This window comes from Cyprinodon tularosa, unplaced genomic scaffold (assembly GCF_016077235.1).
Source record: "Cyprinodon tularosa strain WSP-4 unplaced genomic scaffold, ASM1607723v1 ctg39, whole genome shotgun sequence".
NCBI classification, from domain to species: domain Eukaryota; kingdom Metazoa; phylum Chordata; class Actinopteri; order Cyprinodontiformes; family Cyprinodontidae; genus Cyprinodon; species Cyprinodon tularosa.
Window position 1 is genome coordinate 629,436 of NW_024039107.1, and position 22,057 is coordinate 651,492.

The 22,057-nt window shown below is 41.9% G+C and overlaps 1 protein-coding gene across 3 annotated transcripts in view; it reads right to left on the reverse strand.

Annotated features, from left to right (window-relative positions):
• si:ch211-246m6.5 (von Willebrand factor D and EGF domain-containing protein) overlaps window positions 1–21,140 on the reverse strand; it is a 45,984-nt gene extending 24,844 nt beyond the window's left edge. For 2 of the 3 annotated variants that reach the window (XM_038297520.1, XM_038297518.1), the window contains exons 1-19: window positions 20,888–21,140; window positions 14,891–15,075; window positions 12,837–13,065; window positions 12,695–12,760; window positions 12,374–12,606; window positions 11,459–11,548; window positions 11,237–11,378; window positions 9,631–9,848; window positions 8,699–8,772; window positions 8,341–8,614; window positions 8,044–8,246; window positions 7,067–7,923; window positions 6,820–6,956; window positions 6,580–6,741; window positions 6,397–6,501; window positions 5,752–5,866; window positions 3,048–3,313; window positions 2,759–2,978; window positions 2,541–2,678 (exon numbers count right to left, since the gene is read on the reverse strand). In XM_038297520.1, coding sequence (XP_038153448.1) covers window positions 2,541–2,678; window positions 2,759–2,978; window positions 3,048–3,313; window positions 5,752–5,866; window positions 6,397–6,501; window positions 6,580–6,741; window positions 6,820–6,956; window positions 7,067–7,923; window positions 8,044–8,246; window positions 8,341–8,614; window positions 8,699–8,772; window positions 9,631–9,848; window positions 11,237–11,378; window positions 11,459–11,548; window positions 12,374–12,606; window positions 12,695–12,760; window positions 12,837–13,065; window positions 14,891–15,075; window positions 20,888–20,975 — 3,802 coding nt within the window. In that variant the 5' untranslated portion in view covers window positions 20,976–21,140. The remainder of the gene's footprint in view (window positions 1–2,540; window positions 2,679–2,758; window positions 2,979–3,047; window positions 3,314–5,751; window positions 5,867–6,396; window positions 6,502–6,579; window positions 6,742–6,819; window positions 6,957–7,066; window positions 7,924–8,043; window positions 8,247–8,340; window positions 8,615–8,698; window positions 8,773–9,630; window positions 9,849–11,236; window positions 11,379–11,458; window positions 11,549–12,373; window positions 12,607–12,694; window positions 12,761–12,836; window positions 13,066–14,890; window positions 15,076–20,887) is intronic. The other variant, XM_038297519.1, reaches the window with a different exon arrangement.
• Between the last annotated feature and the right edge of the window lie 917 nt (window positions 21,141–22,057).

Consider the following 22,057-nt stretch of genomic DNA (forward strand, 5'->3'; position numbering starts at 1 on the left):
TTATGGACCTTTCTGTCTCGGGCACCATAGACCTCCATTATTTGAATGTCAGCAGACAGCAAGAAGCCTCCCAGATCTCCAGATGCATTTGAGATATCAAAAAAGTACTCCAGAGTGTTGTTCAGCATGGGGGTGAGTAGAAAATGAAGGCTAATCATGTTTTGGGTGTACTATTCCTTTAATTTGCCTTGGTTATCTTTGTCTGATGTTGATAATTGTTTGAACATGTGAAACATTAAAGTGTCGCAAAGGCTTTTCCCAGCACTGTAAACATGAAGACTGACTAAACTTAGCTGGAAGCAAGCGAGGAACATGGATGAAAACGTGTTTCTGCCACAATCAGGCATCTGCTTTCCATTTACTGAAAGCGCTCCATCCCTGCTGAGTGCTCCTCAGAGGCTCTGCAGAGCAGAAGTACCTGAAGCTTCCTCTTCATTCAGCAAACAAACTGTTTTTTCCATTTTATGGAAATAAAAATAAAATCAGGGAAACCTGTTTGAACCAACATCAGTCACTCAAATGCAAATGATTTTATGTGCAATCTGGCCTCTGATTGGTTCCTGAAATCCTCCTGGATAGCATTATCGAATATTGCTGTTGATCGGCTCCATGATTGTGGCCATAAAGCGGGGCGGGCGGGGGGGGGCTTGTATGTTTACAGTTGTTCTCCACTGATTCTATTTCCGGACACATGAAACCGTGTTGGGTAGCGATTTCCTCTCCTAATTTGATTAAGAGATGGAAAAGGATCAAAAACTCTGTGGGTCAATTTGAGTTCAGGGAACTGAAGAATGTTGGAGACAAAAAGTGCTGAAGGCAAATGGGTCTCATCCATCTTCTTGCTTGCCTGCATGTGACTTTGAAGTGGTGGCATGCCGTCCTGCTTTACATCTCATCATCAGCTAGTGAATGTATGCAGGACTGAATGTAGTGTAACGTCCTCAAACTTGATGAAGCACTATTGAAGTATAGCTCATTTAGTATTTTACGAAAGCTAAAAAGAAGAAAGCTGTTTTAGACTGAATTGCTGCAATTGCTGCAGTTAAAGGCTGGATTCTGTATATTCGGGTATTGGTCATCCATCCATTATCTGACACGCTTGTCCCAATTGGGGTCGCAAGGGGTGCTGGTACCCATCTCCAGCTGTCAATGGGTGAGAGGCGGGGTACACCCTGGACAGAGAAGCTAATTAACCTAACAGTCATGTTTTTGGACTGTGGGAGGAAGCCGGAGTACCCAGAGAGAACCCCCGCATGCTCAAGGAGAACATGCAAACTCCGGGTATTGATTAAACATTTAGTTTTGGATTTGCTGTGAATTTAGGCGGCACAAATGAGTCAAACTGTTTTGACCTTTGCAACAGTTTGGCATGGAGGGCGTCGCGTTATGGTTTAGATCAGTGGTCTCCAACCCTGGTCCTCAAGATCTACTGTCCTACAGATTTTAGATGCATCCCTGCTTCAACACAGCTGAATCAAATGATTGATTACTTTTTCAAGCCATTCATTTGATTCAGCTGTGTTGAAGCAGGGATGCATCTAAAATCTGTAGGACAGTAAATCTTGAGTCGTTCTTGAATCGTTTGAAGGTATTTAAGTGAGCGCTAAACAATGAGAACAAGTTAAACGTATTTAGTCTAAGTGTTCCTACTTAGAACGGTGAAAAAAGTCTGTTACATTTTCTTTTTAGGTACACTTCAACTATGAGAGACAAAATGAGAAAAATAAATCCAGGAAATAATTCTAGGATTGATTTTTAAAACATTGATTTTTAAGTTATGGTGGAAAATAAGTATTGGCAATAAACAACAAAAGACAGTATGAATATGCTTTGTTTTGTTGATTACTGCTAAAAAAAAAACATTATTTTACTGCTGAAACTAATTTTGTCTCACATCGCTAAAGTGTATGAGAAAAAACGGACATTACAGAAAACTTTCCTGACTAAATACTTTTGCCCGTCCGTAAGTTAGGTCCCGTTTAGGGTTATCTTATCATGGGAGAAAAAAAATCTGCAGAAAAGAACATGAAGAACTAGAGATATTTGTAAGAGTTCTAAATATTTTAAGGGAAATGTCACTTATACACTGCAAAAAATGTAAATCTAAAGTATTTTTTTCTTAAAATAAGTAATTTTTTTCTTGAATTGTGGAGGTAAGTGAGACACTTTGCCAATGGAACAAGAAAATCTACATTTAAAATAAGAAAAAATAACTGCATTGTCTTATTTCAAATGCATATTATCTAATTATCTTGTTCTAAGAGTAAAAATACTCATTCCATTGGCAAACGATCTTATTTACCTGCTCAACTTAAGAGTAAATTCCCTTAATTTAAGTATTTTTGTACTTATTTCTAGGTCGTTTTTGCAGTGTAGAAATATAAACTTGAACGATCTAGAACTGTGCCACATAAAGGGAAATATCTTTACTTCTAGTTAATTTGATTATTCCTGATTTATAAGGAAGACCTATAATTAAAATTAGAAAAATCATGAAAACTGTAATTATTGGTGAGAAAACTGAGTTACTCCAATCGTACCTGTACAAGTAGTCCCGTTTCCCAGCATGCCTTTGGGGCATGGACCACAGCTGAAGGAGCCGATGCTGTTGAAGCACCGGACTCCTGGAAAACATGGATTCCTGTCACACTCATCGATGTCCTCCTGGCATGTTAGGCCTGCAAACAAAAGCAAAAGCCGATGATGTCACAGAGAGATTCTGTAATCATGTCTGGTGATAAAACCCGTCTGTTCTTACCTCCCAGCCCGACGGGACAGTCGCATCTGTACCCGCTGGCTGTGCTGATGCACCTGCCGGCTGCACATGGAGACGACAAACACTGATCTACCTCCTCTCCGCAGAACTCGCCCTGTTTGCCCTCAGGACAAACGCATAAGTACTTTCCACTGCCAGCAGGAAAACTGACATCTGTCACGCATGTCCCTCCATTCAGGCAACCGCATGGCACCACATCAACCTAAGCGATGCACAAAATTAGCTGATGAAGCCTTGACTGTATCAACCCTGCTGCTTTATTTAACTTTACCTCCACTGTAAAGGCGCTCTGAGCATTGCACTCATCAGAGAGAGTGAAAGTGAATGTCTGCTGAACCACCTCCTTCAGCTGAACTGATGGGACCCTCCAGATGAGGAGGCCGGCTGGAGAGAGCACCGCCTTCTCTGGCCCCTCCTCCAGCTGAAAAAGCAGAGCTGACCCCTCAGGGTCAGACGCCGCAAACTGGAAGACGAAATTCTCTCCGGTGAACGTGCGCAAACCGCTCTGAGGCGGGTGGAAGGATGGAGGCTCGTTGACTGGAAAACGGAAACGACTGTTATCCGGTGGTATATCAAAGCAACACCTCTGGTTATCCCCACCTTCTCATTTACTCTTCTGCACCTTCTGATATTTGATGACAGAGGCTTCCTGTGCTCAGGGAGACTCTTTACGACCAGGCCTTTCCTGGATGAGTCACTGTAAACAGGCATGCTCATGTCTCCAGCTGCAGCATCCAAGATCAGTTAGCTTCCTGTACAGGGATCATACTTCTAATACTGCTTGGCTTACAGCAGAGGAGCATGAACCAACCCTGGAGATTTGACATTTTCATCTCCAAAGTGGCTCTGCTCTCCTGCAACTCACTGAATTCTAATGTTTAATCTCATTAAATGCCTTTTCAGCCATAACATTACACTAGTCTACGCTGTTTATCTGATATTTCAAAGTTTATAAAGACATCTGCTGCTACAGCATTGGATGACTCCATCCTGGAGAGAAATATCAACTGTGCTGCTGCCACCTTTGTATGTAGATGGTGGAGGTTGGCCTGTTTTTCAGTGTAGTCCTGTTTCTCTGACTGTGATTGGCTGGATGTGCTCTCTTCATCCTCTGACATGGGAGCTGGCTCAGAGCTCGTCTGCCTGGCTGTGTGTTTGCTGGACGGAGTCGCCTTTTACAGCTGCTTTTTGTATCTCTGCTTCTGTCTTAAACCCCAGTCGGCCTCGGCAGATGGCCCCTCACACTGAGCCTGGTTCTGCTGGAGGTTTCTTCCTGTTAAAAGGGAGTTTTTCCTCTCCACTGTCACTACAAGTATGCTTAGTGAGAGGGATTGCCTCCGAGTAAATTAGTCAATGGAATCAATTGGTTTTCCCTGGATAGAAAACTTTGAATCAATTTGACTGCAGATGACGTGTTGAGAATTGGCGCTATAGAAATAAACTATATTGACTTAATTTATCAAGCTTATATATGTTCAAAATAGAAGGTTGTGATATATCAAAAACAAAGTTGGTTTGAAAATATGAGGTTTCTCGCACTATTTATTCATGAGTGCGCAGATTTTGGATGTGCTTTGCTTTGCATGGATCTTTGATGGTTTAATGTCAGCATGTAGAGGGACCAACAGAAGGTGGAGCCTTGTTTCTGTGCAGCCGGGACTTTTCTAGCAAATGTAGTTTTTTTGTGCCTAGTTTAATACATTTAAAGCATATTTTGCTTACGTTATTTCCACCTCCTGGGCGTACACACATTTTTAATATGGATCCTGCAAAGTCTTTGATAAATGGCACCCCAGGTTTTTGTTTGCTTTCTATTTGGGGAAACTTCAGTCTGACCTCAGAGAGCAGATGTTTATTTGGTGCAAATATTCCACAGATGTTAAACTTGTTCTACCTCTTTCTGATTCGTCAAACATCAACATTCTTATTTAAAAGCAGCGAGAGCCTCCTGTATGTCTAAAATACTTTGGGATGTTGGATTTCTTAAAGCATCTCATGTTTTTTTTTTTAAACTGCTTTGATTTTAAATGATCACCTGTTAAAACACTTTTTAGTATTAATGTTACTGATAGCAGAAGGATGAATTCATCCATATTTGGTAACTCTGTGTCCCAGAACAATTACTCTTTCAGTTTGAGACTCCTTTTACCTCAATGGCTGATTAATATGAAATGTCCAAATCTCTGCTAATCATCTCTAGCTGAGATGATCCAGGTCGAAGCGTAATCCAGCTGCGTTATTGATCGGGAACAGCGCCCCCCAGAGGCGTGTTCTTACTCCAATCCTCTTCCAACAAACATTTTACCCGAACCAGGAAAGCAGACCAGGACTGATCACTGGGAAGGACTGTATTTGAGTTTCTGATCAAAAGCAAAATTCTCCAAAATGCCGTTTTTGTTTGGTGTATTCATCTTTATAGAAATTACCAGGTTCACTAAAAGCCACAAGCTGATGTTGGTGCAAAACAATACTTTTGCTAATCCTGACCGACTCAAAAAAGAAAAACGTCTGATTTAATGTCAGTGAGAGAAATGATTAATGCCATTTTCTGGTTTAATCATATCTCTGAAACCTGTGAGGACTTTAACTTGTCAAGATAAAGTACTTGGGTCCTGGTGGTGCTTTGTGTTTTGGTCCAGATCAGGGGCTGATTATGGGAATAACACTTGATTCAGTTAGACATTTACTGCAGGGTAGCCTCACTTCTCCCAGTATGATAGTCCCTCTGTGCTGCTGTGTGGATCAAACATGTGATTTACCCCCACTCCTACCCCAGCAGTGGTTAAACGACAGGTCAGAACATGCTGGGAAAGCTCCTTTTATCTGCTAATGGAGACAAACAGGATCCCAGCTGGACTCCCACTACAGCATTAGCCAGCCAGGAATCCTGCTAATATACGCAGTTTCATGCAGTTCTACCTCACTTTACATCAGCTGCTGTTAATTTTTATTTTTCAGTTAAATGATTTTCATACCTTGGTTTAAAGACCAGGTGAATTTGGAGGTGTCTGGTTGACAGATAAAGCAAGGGCTGCTGGGATTGATGCTTCCGGCTGCAAAACACATCCCATCAATGTTACAAGAGTTCTCCTAGAACCAAAGATGAAGGAAACAGAAAACGTTAACAATCTTCTTTTTGCAACAAACTATATGTTAGTAGTAAGAAATCAGCTCTAATATTGAATTAATGCTTCATATAACTATCATGCGCTTCTTGCTCCTCACATCGTTTTTAAACATCTGCACATCTTTTTGACTCATCTTTGCGGCTGTTTGTGCGTCTGTTTTCACTCTAGTTTGTTTGCCTATTTGCAGACATATAAACGATGGTTCCCAGCAATGATAAAAAGACCCCTCTGTACTATTTTATAGGAGTGTAGTCTCTAAATAAAACAGCTGTTTAGCAAGAAGCATAAAATGACTGACTGCTTTCAGTTAGACCCATGTAGACTATGAGCAAAACCTCTTCCACTGAACACCCCTGAAATCACATGAAAAGGTTCCATAGCATTAGGGAAAGCTTCAATAAATCCTCTGGAGGCATATTGCTGTCATATTCTGTTGTATTTTCGTGAGGTGAAATGGATAACAACACTGATCCCCTATGACAAAGCGGTTACCTTTAATTTACAGAGCCCTGAGTTTGATGCCTCGCAGACCTGGCAAGCGCCATCATAAATCGTCAGAATCTTTTCCTGGCTGTACTGGGAGTCATCATTGGTCACCTAAAAACCAAGATAAAGCACCAAAATAAATATGTACCTTTTAGAAAACGACCAAAAAACTACAGGTAAATATAGTACCTTGATGTCCCAGCGTGCGTATGGTTTGTTGATCATCATGAAGTCTTCTGTATTGATGGCGGTGCTGCTAAGTGAGGGAACAACACAGTTCAAAGTCTTGGAGCTGAGGAAAGTTGCCTTTGTCTTGTGCTGTTCCCCTGGAATCCAACCGTTGTTAATGTACTGTAGAGGAAGTTGAGAAAGAAACTGCAACAATGCTTTTGTCTTAAGGCTTCTTAGCCCAACTTTGCCTTTACTCACCTTCAGTCTTGTGGCGAGGCAGCTCAGGTCCGCAGAATCAATGAAGCCCAGGCCAAAGACTCGAACACTGCGACAGTCAAAGGTTCGGATGTCGCATAGTCCACCATTTTCCAAATCGGTTATCTCAATTGGCTGACCTGTTGGAAGAGTTGTTTGTTCACTAGATTTCAAACTGACACTTCTGTAATGCCATTAACACAATTCACCGATTCTAGAAAATGTTCAAGGATTATTCACAGATACTTACTGATGGCAAGGCGGCAGTCATGGTTGCTGTAACTGGAATAACACTGGCAACCCCACTCGGTGCACTCTCCATTACCATTGCACAAGTTTGGGCAACGCAGTGCCATCAGCACTTCAGCAGAGGTACCTGGTGAAGTATGAGCCTCCATGGCCCGCTGGGTCCTATTCTCCAGCAGCTGTCTTTCACACTCGTTCTCCAGGAAGGGCAGGAGGGCTTCCTCCCAGCCCAAGTCATCCTTCAGCTGTAGGTCCATCATACAGAGATCCACCGCCTCGTCAAGATGGCGTCCCAGCAGACTCCCACACATGGTACCAACAGTGGAGTTGACCAAGGCCAGCTTGCATACCTCCAGGGCTTTGGCTGACGTCAGCCCCGTCGGTGTAGGCCACTCAGGCTGAACTTTTGGTCTAGCTTCTGCCAGGTGATCTTCAGGGAAAAAATAGGAAAGACCTTCCAAATCTGCTTGGCTCAGGCTTTGAGCGACAAAGACTGGCTGAAATTCGAATACAGCCTGTCTCTTTGGTCTATCTACTGAAAGCAGCAGATCTTCCCTCAACTCCTCGTCCAGTCCAAAATTGTCGCCATGTTGTTTTTTCTCCCCTTTAATCCAAAGGTCATGCAGGGGACTTTTGGGGCTCTTAATGTATTCCACTGTTGTATCCATGGAAGGAAAAACCGATGTGTAATCCACATTATCGTATGCAGTGCAGTCAGAGTGACCCGAATAACTGTGTACCATCCCTCTACTATATTGTTGAGAGGGGGTATACTCCTTGTGGCACTGACAAAAAGGCTGCCTGACCTTTTGAGTGATCACATGGGGTGTACTGTCAAATAAACTCTCCCCAGGAGCTATCCTAACACAAAAGAAATGAAAACCATTACATCAAGGAACTGTGAAGATGCATCAGAGAATCAGGAACTTCAATTGAATCAGGTCTTAAGCAAAGACCTTCTCTTAAGTTTAACTTGCTGACCTCCAGTCCTCAATGAAGTGATCCACCTGTTCAGTAGCATAAAAGCCACTGTTTGAACCATGGAAGTCATTGCTGCTGTTGCGGTCAAATGTTCCACACAGTCCCTGAGTGTTGTGGAAGTCGATGCTTGGGGCTCTCACGGACAAGCTAATCCCCCAGTCACTGACATCCGCCCTGACAAAGGCCCCGGAGGGAAAGATGAACTACAACATGGGAGTTAATATTGGTGGAAGTAAATATCCATCATCTAAGCACAAATGAAGCAAAAACTTTGTGGTAAAATTTTCAGATACCTACGGTGACCTTCTTTCCCTGATGGGATTCCAGGACCCTGACCCGACTACCCTCATCTCCAAGGTTCTTCAAAATAAGTTGAGGTCGAGTTTCTTGAAGCTGGCCATTGCACATGTCAAGGACTGCTATGTCATTCCCCTCCTGCACAGCGACGCCACAATTGCAGGCCACTGAGTAGTGTCTGCTTCCACAGTCCCACTGGCGAGAATGGACCTCAAACCTCCTGGCAAGACTTCGATACAGAACAAATGTGCCCGTCTGGTGGTTCTCATAACGCCTAGAAATAGCAGATTCAAGACAATATCATGGTTTTAATACAGTTGATCTGTTTCTATGGAACCAATTTTGAGGTATTAATTACCTGCGATCAAATGTGAGGACATGTGGGTCAGTCAAAGAGTAACAGATGGAAGTGGGAATGTCCTGAACAATGACCTGGAAGAAGGGCACAGGTTAGGGGGACACATCTGGCTTTTTCAATTTCAGTTAAAGATGTAAAAAGTTCAGATAATTGTTTGGAGCTAAAATTAGGTGTCATTAATGTTTGATGACCCTACTTATAAAATAAACAGACTTTAATGTATAAGGTTTAAATAAGGGTGATCAAACCTCCCTTCTGTCAGCAATGTTAGTATGTACTGCTGCTATTTAATAGTTTAGATTAAAAGATAGGATGTATGATAAAATCTTTTATATCCTCCAACAAAATTAAAAGATGGACAATAACTATAAATATGTTTTTATAATCCCTTTTGGTAGACATGGTCTCAAGGAATGCAGAATTCAGAACTCGGACCCTTAATCAAATTAATATAATCAAAGCAACCAGACCAGTTTTCTATTTTTCCTCCCAAGAAAACCCTTTCTGATTGGCCACACATCAAATTGAACAGTTTGCTCCTAACGCCACATATGGTACAATATTCGGGTAGGACAACCCAACATGTCAGATATTATTGAATTGAGACCTGAGCTTTTTTTGGTAGCAGACAAGATCACTTTTAATAAATTGCACACAGCGGTATTATTTCATGAAATAATCCTGAAAGATCCTGGAAGATCTGTGCAAGCGAAGCCGGCTTAACCCAGGTTTCTCTGACTCAGGTGGGTGGGGAGGATTTGTACATCTAGTAATTTTAGAATGACCAATTTTGCAGGAAAATGTATTTTTCTACTGCTGAAAGAAGCTGAGGGCATGATGGGAAAAATATCCAAAAAGTCCAATCTCCAAACCAAAAATTTTGTCAGTGGTAATTTAATCCACTGCATGAATCTCTCCCTATGAAGGCCCACCTTCATAGATGTTGGGGTATAGCTCCTCCAGAGTCTTGGTGCACCGGGTCCAGGCAAAGCAGAGACCAAGCTCAGTCTATTTCCATCACGTGTGAAATCTGTCACAGCAGTGAGGACAAACGTTGCGCTTCCACAGGCGCCATCACTGCAGGGTTTCGGATGCATCTCCACCTGGCAGGCAGACAGCACCACATTGGGGACCTCATGCCTAAGGCTGTCTGTGGATGTCAACAAGGTGTTTAGTTAACATTAACAGATGGCACAGATGTCTACTGAACTATAATGATAACTTCTCAGCAGGCTTTGATGTGATGATTTACAGGATTGTCAGAAAAACAAAAACACAGATTCCAGCAGAGGACTTTATAACCTTCATACTAATCCTTTATGAAATTATTAAGTCTTAGCTTAAGGCTTACATTATCACCAATGCACTGTCCACACAAGACCTTCACATTTTGAAGATTTCACAGTAACTTTTATAGACTACACAAGACCTTCACACTTCAGTTAACCCGGACATGATGCCTGTATTTAAGCTTGAGTTGTTGCTATTTGTTTAGTCTAGAGACAGGAGTCTTTAAAGCTACAATTCGCTCTCATGTTTGTTCCCTAGTACTGCCAATCTGTTGTTCCATGTGTTACCATTGAGGTGCCATGATGGTATTTGTCTTTGGCCCTTTTTGAGGCATGATCCCTCTTTTCTTTCTTTTTTTCTCAAAATTGGGGTTCATTTGTGAAAGTCTTCCCTCATCAGTTCAAGTACATTATATGACTTGCTAATGCATCTTCATTGTGGGTCATCACTGAGCTTTGGATATTGCCATTAGTTGTATCACAGTTGGAGAGTTTTTCCTTGAAGTGTTGCATTGTCTGGGAACAAAGATCCCTGATGTTTTTGTTCCAGATACTAATTTCTTTCATTTTTGGTAACCAGAGATCAAGAGTACTTGTATAAATCTTTGCTTTATAGTAAGTATGAAATACTTGACACCTTTTGGCAAAAGGTGATCACTGGTTATTCCAGTGAATAATCCGATCAGGTTTTTATCTGCAGCAAAGTCCCGCTGTTTGGCTTCAAAAGAACAGAGCTGATTACTGCTGACGAAACAAAAGTAGCACATGTGGGAATAAGGTCATGGATTTCTGCCATTATGTTCATGTTTTAATATTGCATATCTATAATCTGCGAATGGGATATCATCTGCATAAAGGAAGACTAAATAGGGATGTTCTGTTAGACCAGTGTCCATGCAGGAAGCTATGGGGATGTTAAAAGATGACAATAGTTTTACTTTAAAGTAGGGGGTCCTAATTTGCATATTATTCTCAAGTGCCATAGTGCTGTGAGGTTCTCCTGGAACATGATTCCAATTTAACCCATTAGAGCCCTTCATCCATTAATTAACAAAATACTGACTTAACTGCATGTGAGCTTGTCTAGAGACCTCCAATTGCTTTAAAAAGTCAGCAACGATGCAGCAATGAAGCCATTATTATCTGTTAAAAATGTGGATATTACATTATTTGCTTCCATCTGCCTCCTTTATTTGGTAATAAAAACAGATGAAGCAGCTGTTAACGGATTTATCCTCACAGATCTGACCTGGGTCATGGACGCTCAGAGCCAGAGGGACTCCACACTGCTGGCCGAGGTCAGAGTTGAAGCATGGAATGGGGACCGTGCTTTGGACGGTTACCTCATGCTCCTTGTTGTTCTCTGCTATATGAAGAGAGTCGGGAGAAAACTGTGGAGGGAAAAATAAGTTAAGCTGGTGAAGGAAATTGGTTTTAATCATTAAGATCATGATAGAAACCTAAGTATGACCTTTAACCCGGCGTAGAAGCTTTCACTTTCTCTTATGGAGGATCTGGTGTTGTTGGAGTTGACTTTGAATGTCGTCACACTGCATGAGAACTGCAAAGAAAGAAACAAAGATTTGTAAGATCACTGAGGGAGAAATCCCTGTCTAATCTATATCCTTTCTCCTTTCTGTTCAGAACGAGGTCTACATAAAACAGAACTTCAAAAGTGGCTAATGGTTCTGTCCTATAGAGGTGTCCTCAGCTGCCTGATTGTTTAAATGCTTCCGTTTAAGTTAGAAGCAAAATGAGTCGACCAAATGCAGGAGAAAATAGGCAAACTTTTATTTTCCTTTGTATGTTAAAACTTCCTGGCTAAATTTGTTTACATTTCTTTTTATATTTCCTTGCCTTATCCTCTTCTATGGATGGATGGATGGATAGATGGACTACGTCCAGATGTCCCTGCGTTTCCCTCGCTGGTGTTTCTGGGCTCATTCACTTAAAAGCTGTGAAGGTGTGAGCCGTCTTCATTTCCTTTTCCTGAACTTTCAGCCCTTTTCCATTTTTATTTTATTTCCTGTCTAATTGCGCCTCTTGTTTTTTTTTGAATATTCATTCCACTTGGTGTTCAGCCCCATCAACCTGTGTCAATGTGTAGCTGGAATCCACTGTAAAGATTGTGGTGTAAGTAAATGAAACCCACGTGCATCAAGGCTTTTCCTAACCTGCATTTGATTTCACTTCTCCACCTTCCACTTGCTTTGTTCTCAGTCTGAAAAAACATTAACTGTCTGCTTTTACTTTCTCGGACTGAGCCCGGCACAAAACATAAACTAGTTCAGTGTGATCCATATCTCATGCTGCAGTTCGAAGGCTGAGGCCTTCCACATGTGCTCCCCTCCCTCCAATAATCCCAACACAGTCTGTTGAAAATTACCGTTTCTCCCAGCCGGAAGTGAACGCCATCCATCTCCACCAGGGAGAAGTGCTTCAGCGTGGATTCCTGCCTGATCTCGACCTTCATCTTGTTACTGATGTGTCTGGCCCAAACCACCTGGAAGCCCAGAGTCTGGCTCCAGGGCGGCGGGACAAAGGAGCACCGGAGGTGGACGCTGTGTCCAATGAGTTCTGCTGTGATCACCGGTCGGGAAGGTAAGGAAGGGACCAGAGCTGGGAATGTGCATGCATAGTTTAGGGATTTTATATGAAATGCAAATGTTTTGCAAATGATTTTGTTCTAAATTTCCAAAAGTGATACCTTTGCATTGGCCATTAACGTCTGCTTCTCCTGGTAAACAGGCTCTAGATCCTAACTCTGGAGCAACTGAGACATTTAGAGAGAGTTTAACTGGATAAATTTTCATCATCAACATTGTTAGAAATATAAAAACAATTTTCACCTTTAGCACAGTATCCCATGCAGCCCTGCGTCGGCTGCAGATAGTAGACCAGGAACTCGCCGCAGTTCCTCACCGTGATGGGGATGCGGAAAAGGCAGCAGTCTTTGGTGCTGCCTTGGAAGAACTGCCAGGTGGCGCAGGCGGAGAGCTGGCGGGTTTGGCCGGGTCGAGGCAGAGAGCTGTCCTTCAGCGACAGCCAGATGGGAGCCTGGGTACCACAGCGGTTCATCTGCAAGAGGTCAGAGGAGCATCAGCAGAACCAGTTATTATCTGCAGGAGTTTGTTATTCCCCGCACCTGGGCTAAAGGTGCTTATTAAAGCTGTCTGCTAAGGTAATAAGCACCATGACAAAGTCGAGGTGAGAAACGATCCAAACCTTCTATGGCAGCTGCTCAGAAATAGAGGCTTTTATACAATCCTGACTTTGACCACGATTCGCGGGAAAGTTCTTCCTCATATCTAGTGCTGCGCCGATGCCATTTTTTGGCCCTGATACCTGGCTGTGCAGTATCGTCCGATACCGGTACCATACCGATACCATCTGTTTGAAATTGATGTGTGTGTGTATACATATAAATATATATCGATGCAACACTACTCATAATGTTAGTCTGAGCAGAAATGATCTTATATGCAAATGGTGGATTACGACAATCAGACGTTTATATTGATCAGTTTGTTTAAATCAATATGAATGCTGGGTGCTTTATTTCTTTTACTAAATCGAGATTGAAAGTAGACTTCTGCCTCCAGCTAGAAACACATCCAGGTTTGATTCCTTTAGAAACAGACCTTGATGTTTTCAATAATCACAGATGGTAGAGGCCTCAACTTCGTCCTAAAACCCCATCAGCTGAGGCTACATCTCCAAAAATACCTTTCTGTAAGCAGGAAACCATTTAAAGGAATAGTACACCCAAAACATGATTAGCCTTCATTTTCTACTCACCCCCATGCTGAACAACACTCTGGAGTACTTTTTTGATATCTCAAATGCATCTGGAGATCTGGGAGGCTTCTTGCTGTCTGCTGACATTCAAATAATGGAGGTCTATGGCGCCCGAGGCAGAAAGGTCCATAAAAGTCCACAAAAAACGTGTCAATATTCCTCCATACTGCTCGTCCAATGTATTCCAAGTGTCCTGAGTGGGTAGCATCCAGAATTTACTCGAAACAAAGTCATTTAGAATGTTTTTAGAGCATAAACAGTAGTGTATAGGATTTCCTGAAAGCGCGCACATGCGCATTCATGACGCTACGGAAGCCGGCAGACCAAACCAGATGAAAGTGCGCATTCAGCGTCTGCTCTGCCGATAATGCAAGCGTAGAAGAAGAAATGTGCTGTTTACCTGTGCAAAGAAAGAAACAACGAAAGAAAAATGTCTGAGGACTTCAGTGTTGAGGAAGAGCATGAGTTCTTTGCCGAGCTGAATGCGCACTTTCATCTGGTTTGGTCTGCCGCGGTTTCCGTAGGCTCGTGAACGCGCTTTCAGGAAATCCTATACACTACTGTTTATGCTCTAAAAACATTCTAAATGACTTCGTTTCGAGTAAATTCTGGACGCTACCCACTCAGGACACTTGGAATACATTGGACGAGCAGTATGGAGGAATATTGACACGTTTTTTGTGGACTTTTATGGACCTTTCTGCCTCGGGCGCTGGGCACCTCCATCATTTGAATGTCAGCAGACAGCAAGAAGCCTCCCAGATCTCCAGATGCATTTGAGATATCAAAAAAGTACTCCAGAGTGTTGTTCAGCATGGGGGTGAGTAGAAAATGAAGGCTAATCATGTTTTGGGTGTACTATTCCTTTAAGTAAGTGTGTCTCTGCATTAATGTGCTCAAGACGCCTTAAAAAAACACTCGAAGATAATCCAGAAGGTAACATACAAAATTGATAATGATTCATAATGAAGTTGTATACAAAGCTACATATTTAGCTGATGGGATTAGATAAGCATGGTATGAGTACAGTCCACATAGCATATATTTAAAAATGTTTAATTTACAAACATGTAAAATGAGTTATTACCTGTAACTAATGCCCTACCTCAACGCAGCTGGTTGGCATCTCCGCTGGCCTGTTGTTGATCCAGAACCGGTACCAGCCAGCTGACAGTGTGTGGTCACAGATCAGGTCTTGGATGGCCGTGTTCTGGATCTCGGTGGAGTCGAAGTTGACGCTGCGGTATGGACTCCGTAGGATCCGATATCCTCCAGGATAACACTCTGGAGCTGTGAAGGAGGATGGTGAAAATGAGCAACTGAGGCGCTGCTGAAATGGGCATAGAAGCGAGTTTTAAGAATCTGAATCGTTCCACATCAAATCCCCTCCATGAGCTCTTCAGACTCCAGAGTCTGTGAACATAATTAGATTAGGTTTTTATCTGCAGCGAAGTCCGGCTGTTTGGCTTCAACAGAACGGAGCTGATTACCGTAGACAAAACAAAAGCAGCACATGTGGGAATCAGTGCATGGATTTCTGCCATTATCAAGACTTTTCTTCTCTATCAGTTATTTTGTTTCAATGGTTGAACATCTGGCCTCTTAATGAAAGGTATATTAAATCCTGCTGAGAAAGTTGGAAAAAACCAGTGTGTGATGAAACTCAGTGCTTCAAAGTATTAAAGCCCAGATATGTTTCACATTCAGCAACTGGACCACAAAAATCACCAACTGTGTGAAATGTAAATTCTAAATAAGATGAGTAATAACAGAGCATTCTTTACTTGATTGCTCAAAGTTGTGCCAGAATGTAATATAAATTCCATAAAACCAACATTACGAAGACAATGTCTTAAAGGGTCAATTAGAACCACCAGATGCAGAATCAGCGGCACGAGTTAAACCATCAGACTGGTTCCAAATCACAGTAAGATGACCTAGCTTAATGGGAACCAGGAAGGTTGTGGTAATGTTCTAACCCTTTAAACCCTTTGAACACATTGCAGGGGTCTCCCTTAAGTGAGTCTCAGATGCATTTGGATTTTAGTTTAAAGCTGTTTTCTGTTTTGGCCATTAGATGACAAAGCACCTGAGAAGAAAAAATTATTTTTTTCCCTGAAAATAATCAATGTTATATCACCTTCTTATTTAATCTGATGGTGACCAAATTATTAAGACAGACTAGAGGTGCGCTAACATTACTGTATGTTGGTAAAGAATCTCAGTCATCCAGGTCAAAGTCATTCCAAAAAAAGTTAAACAATCCAGTGGACTTGGTTTTCAAGTTTGAAGACGTTTCCCTTTCCATCTAGGAAGCTATTTTAATTCAAAATATCGAAATGAAATAGCGTGATTTCAAGGCTTTATAGAATGGACCAAAACAAGAGAGACCAAACCACAGAAGAGCGACTTCCTCTGGACAAGACTTGGCATTACATCTAGACCTTATGGACAAAGGACATTCTTTTGAGGTCCAGAATGTTCACATTTTGGACAAAGAAGACGGTGGTTTTGAGAGGGGTGGAAGGGAAGCCATTGATAAGAGAGAAAAACCAACCTTAAACGGAGGGGATGGAGGGGATGGATTTCAGCCTTAAAAAACCTACAATGCAGCTATTGAGTTGATTCCTTCCCGCTATCATTGTAGCCCCACCCCATTACACGGGACCAGAGCACGTCGCCTGTTCAGCCAGACAATCAACTCCCTTATGGACCCCTTTCAGAGACATAGACATGTGTCTGGTAATAAAGGCTAACAAAGAAACCAAACGACCCTACTATAAAGGGGCGGAGCCATTTGTCTGGTTCAATTTGGATGTTTTCTAAGCCAAAACTAGGCTTTGTTGTGGTCCACTCTACAAAGCCTCAAAACTATTTCTGACATTTTGAATTGAAAAAGCTTCCTGGATGGGAAACGAAATGTTTCCATTGGGTTTTTTAAAAACTTTTTTGGAATAACATTCCTTCACATTAGATCATTGGTTCCCGCACACTTTGGGAATTCCCAAAGAGTTCCAAAGTGCGCCCCCTGAAGGGATTTGGTGTAACTGCAATGGAAGCTTCTAATAGGTGAACATTATAATAAATTACCTGTTTTGTGTTTGTTTTTTAATCATTGATGGCAATGTTGAATTATGTACACTGTAAAAGAAATTAACTTGAAATAATGGCACTTTAGAATTTGTAATTGGTCAATTGGTCAAGCTTGAAAAATTCAGTTTAGGCAACTGGACATAAAGTATTGTAGATGTTTCGCCTCTCATCCAAGAGGCTTGTTCAGTTCTGACGGTGGGGAGCACTCAGATTAATATACTGTAGGTGTAACAAAGAAATAGGGGGATTTAATGGTTTAAAGTGTTTTACTGCAATTGACTTTTATTTGTTAAGAAGTTTGAAGTCAAATTTGGGCCCACCAAGACCAGCTTGGGAACCTCTGCTGTAGGCGTAGTCCCATCTATGGTGTTTATCCATCTCATCCTCCATCCTACCACATCTCACTGGAACGGACCCTGAACTAACTGTATGGACTAATCCTCTTCTGGCCTGTAAACACATAAATATCTACAATAATGAGAGAATGGTAGAAGTAAATCCCTTTAAATCTAACCTCCGCAGTCCAACAAAGTTGACGTCCTTTACTCTCAGAAAAACTGTTTATAAAAATGGTCAGACATGGTCCAATCTGGACCTAATTTGGTCAAAATGCAGACTAGAAATGCCATCTGAAACAGGAGCGATGCCTTCTAAGTCTTTATGTAAAATCATTCCACATTTAGTGGATCCTTGTATGGCATTACGCTGCTTTACCCTGCTGGGTTTGCATTACGCCGGGTGGTCTGGTTGTGTGGTTGCTAAGCTCTGAAGATAGAGCTGCTTCACTTAGGAACAAGGCTTTGAGAGACCTGAGCTCCACCTGAGGCAAAAGACATTTTTTAGAATTTTTTAAAAAGAGACCTAGTCTGTTTTTTCCAAACAGTCAAAATGGAAAACCGTTGCGATAAAGTTAACATACCAAATTTACAGTTGAGTAATAACATCTCTAGCGAGGGAAATGTCTAATAAAATGGCACAAAAACAAATCTCACTTCACTCAGTTATCTCTTCAATTACTGACTCGTCTTACTTTGGTTCAATCTTACCCTTAAAGGGAAGCTGGATGGGCTTTTTTCCAATAACTAGAGGATTATCTAGTCATATAGCATAAGCAGACTCCCTTTATTGGAAACACCAGATGAGTCGTATACCTTAATGCTAAAGGGTTAAAGAACTAACGACTGAACATTTCACCTTTTTAAAGATTTGATTAGTTCTTACTGGTTTGAAAAAATTGATGTTGATTATAGGAACAGGAAAGACCTTTAAACCCCTCGAGGTGATTAGAGTTCCCAGGAATAACAGACATTCCTATGAGCCTCTTTTGGATCGCCCCAGGAAAGGATGCTTGTACCAAAGGGGGCCTAAATAACCACGCTTGAAGGTGGAGTCGAGGTTTCAGTTATTCAGCAGTCGTTAAGTTTAAGGGTCTAAGCTATCAGCAGAGGTCTTTGTTGTGAAACCGGGTAAACAGACTCTGGCCAAGAGGACTTGTTTCCTTTGTTTGACTTGGAGTAAAAGACACGTGAAGAAAAAACAAACATTCAGGATGTCTTGAGCCCAGAACACAGTTACAGCCGATGATCCCAGTCCCAAACATGGCCACTCCTCACGTTGACAGCCTCTTTAAAGCAAATGCTCTCGTTTACGTTGTTGCCCCTCTGAGTGCACAACCCGTCTGGAAGCTCCCATGAAGACAGGCGAGGTCACAGGTTGTCCAAACAGCCACGTCTTCAGGGAGGATGAGTGTGGACTAGACTGGGGCGGCTGGCTAAACCCCTGGCTTAATGGGTTTATTGGGGCAGGAGGGGGGGAGGCAGTTAATGAACCGGGCCCCCGGGAGAGAAACTATCCCACACTGGATGGGAGCCACTGGTGGCCCAGATGTGCAGGAGAGCAGATTAGTTAGAGATAATGTGGTCTGTTTCTCAGGAGTGAAACAAAAGTGTTAAAACAGTTTTATTGGAGTTAATTTATGGTCCAACTAAAAAAGTCTCAGTTAAGAACTAAGAGTAAAACTTTTTGTGCACTCATACATTAACTAATACATAAATTGTCTAATTTTGCTTTTCTGATAATACATTAAGAGCAAGAAATAAAGAGATAAAATAATAGATTCTGCAGTTTACCAGACAATAAATCTCCAAGGACTTGATGGAGCTTCAATAGACGAAACCACGTCTGATTGAAGCCAAACAAACTTCCAAATTCTGGGAAATCCTTTATTTGTGGGCATTTTATAAACATAATTTTTTTAAAAGACCTCCTGGATTTGTCTTCACTGGAGTAATTAGGGTTGACAGCCTTTCCTGTAAGCGTTCTCCGAGGGTTCCAAATAATGGTTCCCACTGTGCTTCACTAACGATCCAAAGCATTACAAATTAATTGCATCCTTTTCTGATGGGTACATACAATTTATTCTTTCTGTTTACGTATGACATTAGCTCAGGCATGATGTTAACTGAGATCGTTTAGCCTACTTCATGTTGTCATGTGGGTACTCTAGAGGTGATAACTCGGTTCTCCAGGACAGAAGGTAATCAGGCTTGGGTCTGGCTGTTGAAAATGAAACTAAAATATAAGGTTAGGGCTTTGGTGGCGCAGTAGTTAGTGCACATGACTAATGTTCGACTCTGAACCGTGGACCTTTGCCGCATGTCTCTCCCCCTCTCTCATACCCCCTTTCCTGTCAGCCCACTGTGCCCCCCCCCCAAAAAAAGTAAGGTTAATAACTATTAACTGATCTGAATTGATCAAATGATCAGTAAACACCTGCTTTGTGCTTTAACCCTTTATAGTGCTCTCAGTAAAATACTAAAACCTAAATTTGAAGCCGATTTTGTTATTGGAATCCAGGACAAGACCTTATTACCTTTGCATCATTAAAAAAATATGGATATTTTGATGGCAAAAATGAATATCAATGTAATAACAAGAAACACCAACTTGTCCGAATATATTAAGAAAAATAACAAAACTGCTTCTATAAGAAATTCATGAAAAACAGCACATTTGTTTGGTCCAACATAACCTTAGAGGCATTAATGCTGATACTGGCACTTACACTTTTTAGTTCATAGACCTAAATATAGTTGTTAACTAAGCTTATTAACTTTTAAATTAGCTTTTTACCTTTTTTTTTTCTTAACTTTTTTTCCCCAACTTAATTTACAGTAGATAATATCCTTCAAGGGCTCATCTAATTGGTCAAATGCCAAAATAAGATGTGCAGCTGTATCTTTACTGAATGGCTGGATATAGATCTTGCGCTTCTAGACTCCATTTTAAAGGGCTATGCAAGTGATCAAAAATTATAACTTGCACTGTAAAGGGTTAATATGACTGAAGAGTAGAAAGTAAACAGATTTCAGTCCAAAATATCAGTCTGAACCCATTTCTAGCTTCAGAAGAGTCTTCTGATTCAATTTCCTTAACATTCCTACTAAGCTTCATGGACTCTAGTTTCCTGCTGGTCAAAGGAAAATTAAACCAGCTCAGCTCAGCTGTGTGACAAGAGTTTCATCAAACCTTTCTTTGGCTCAGCTGCATTAGGCCCCCTGAGGGCTTCTTTTTATGACCCCAGACCCCCAGCACCCTTTAGTTTACTGTTTTAAGCTTTGCTGCTCTGAGATGCTCTGCAGACTTTTGACCCTCTGACAGCAGCTCAACAGAGAAGTTTCACTTTCCCCCAAAAATAAGCTTCTTCCTTCAGACCAACCCTCTATTTTTTAGCTCATAAAAATAAACTAGACTACAATGATATATTTCCTATAAGGATCAGAAAAGTATTTACAGATTAAATTTAATCTACAGCTGTTTAAAGAATTGCCTCTGGAACCTAATGCAGGTCCTTCAAAGTTTGATTGGGTTTAACCTGATTAAACATTTCCAAATGTTTCTTTGATTTGACCTTTTTTACGTCTATTAACGTCCATTTGATCAGAGGAGTGTGTGTTCAGCACAGTCCTGACCCACGTCCTCTGCATGCATCTTTTTCTGCTGCACCTACCGTGTTGCGCCAGCGCTCCAAACTGCACAGCCCACAGCAGCGCGACGCGTAACCATCCGAAAACCAAAGCAGATGCGCAAAAATCCATGTGTGCAGCGCGACCTGACGCAGCTGGATCCGCTCAGTGTCTCTGGTCCATTGGAAGTGGAAGGGAGAGGTTGCAAAAGTGGCGCAAACTATTCTGTTAATTAGAGAACAGGCTGTAATGTGCAGCCCTCTCCACGGAGAGCGGCTCAGAGATGAAAGAGGAGGAGGAGGAGGCAGGACAGCGCTTGTCCTGGAGGAGGGTCTTTGGAGATCCTGTGTGTGAACATCCAGAGAACAACAGCTCTTCCAGGCTCAGTTGGTTTCTCTGTGAAATTCAGGAATCCGAGGACCATGGAGCCGCAGACACACAGCTTTATTTACTCCCCTTGAAGTTTATGTTTCATAAGTTTTAACAATTTTATTGGGATTTTTTTGGACACCCACAAAACACTCTGAAATCCATCTAAACTTCATCTAACTCAGTTTCAGAGAATGCTGCTTTGGCATTCAGCATCCCTCAGTTAAATCCATTGGAAGCATTTGGCTTCAAAGGATTAGTAATTAGTTAATTAAGTCCATCTGTGGACATGAGTGGCTCTTCACCCAGGGCGCCTCTATGGTAGCTACTTCCATACTGCCTGCAGTATTTAAAGTCGCAGGGAAGCTGCTGTTCCAACGGTTGCAGTTCCAAATTCTCTCGACTGGTGCACGACTTTACACGAGTGAATAAAGTGAATGGAATTGGTCGTTTATCAAGGGGATGGGATTACATGTTTGTTTGAGGCGGGTTTGTCGGAAGCATCTTACTAACCAGTTAGCAACTTAGTGCTAGTAGGTTCTGAATGGGAAATTCCATTGGGACCAAGTAGCACTAAATTGGTGACTTAGAAACGACGCTGTCAAGGAACGCTATGGACAGCGGAAACACGCAAGAGGAGGAGAGTTTAGTGTCGGAGGTCATGGATGAGTCTCCTCCGTCATCCATTTTTTATTTAGAGGAGGAAAGCGGGGACGAAGATGTTGTGGAAGAGGACGCCAGGGCGGCAGAAGCTTGGTTTGGTGTAGAAGGCTTCCAGCCGTACATGTTTGAGCCCTTGCCTCGCAACGCCGCCAGTTCTGTTAGCTCTACGCCTGCAGAAGACA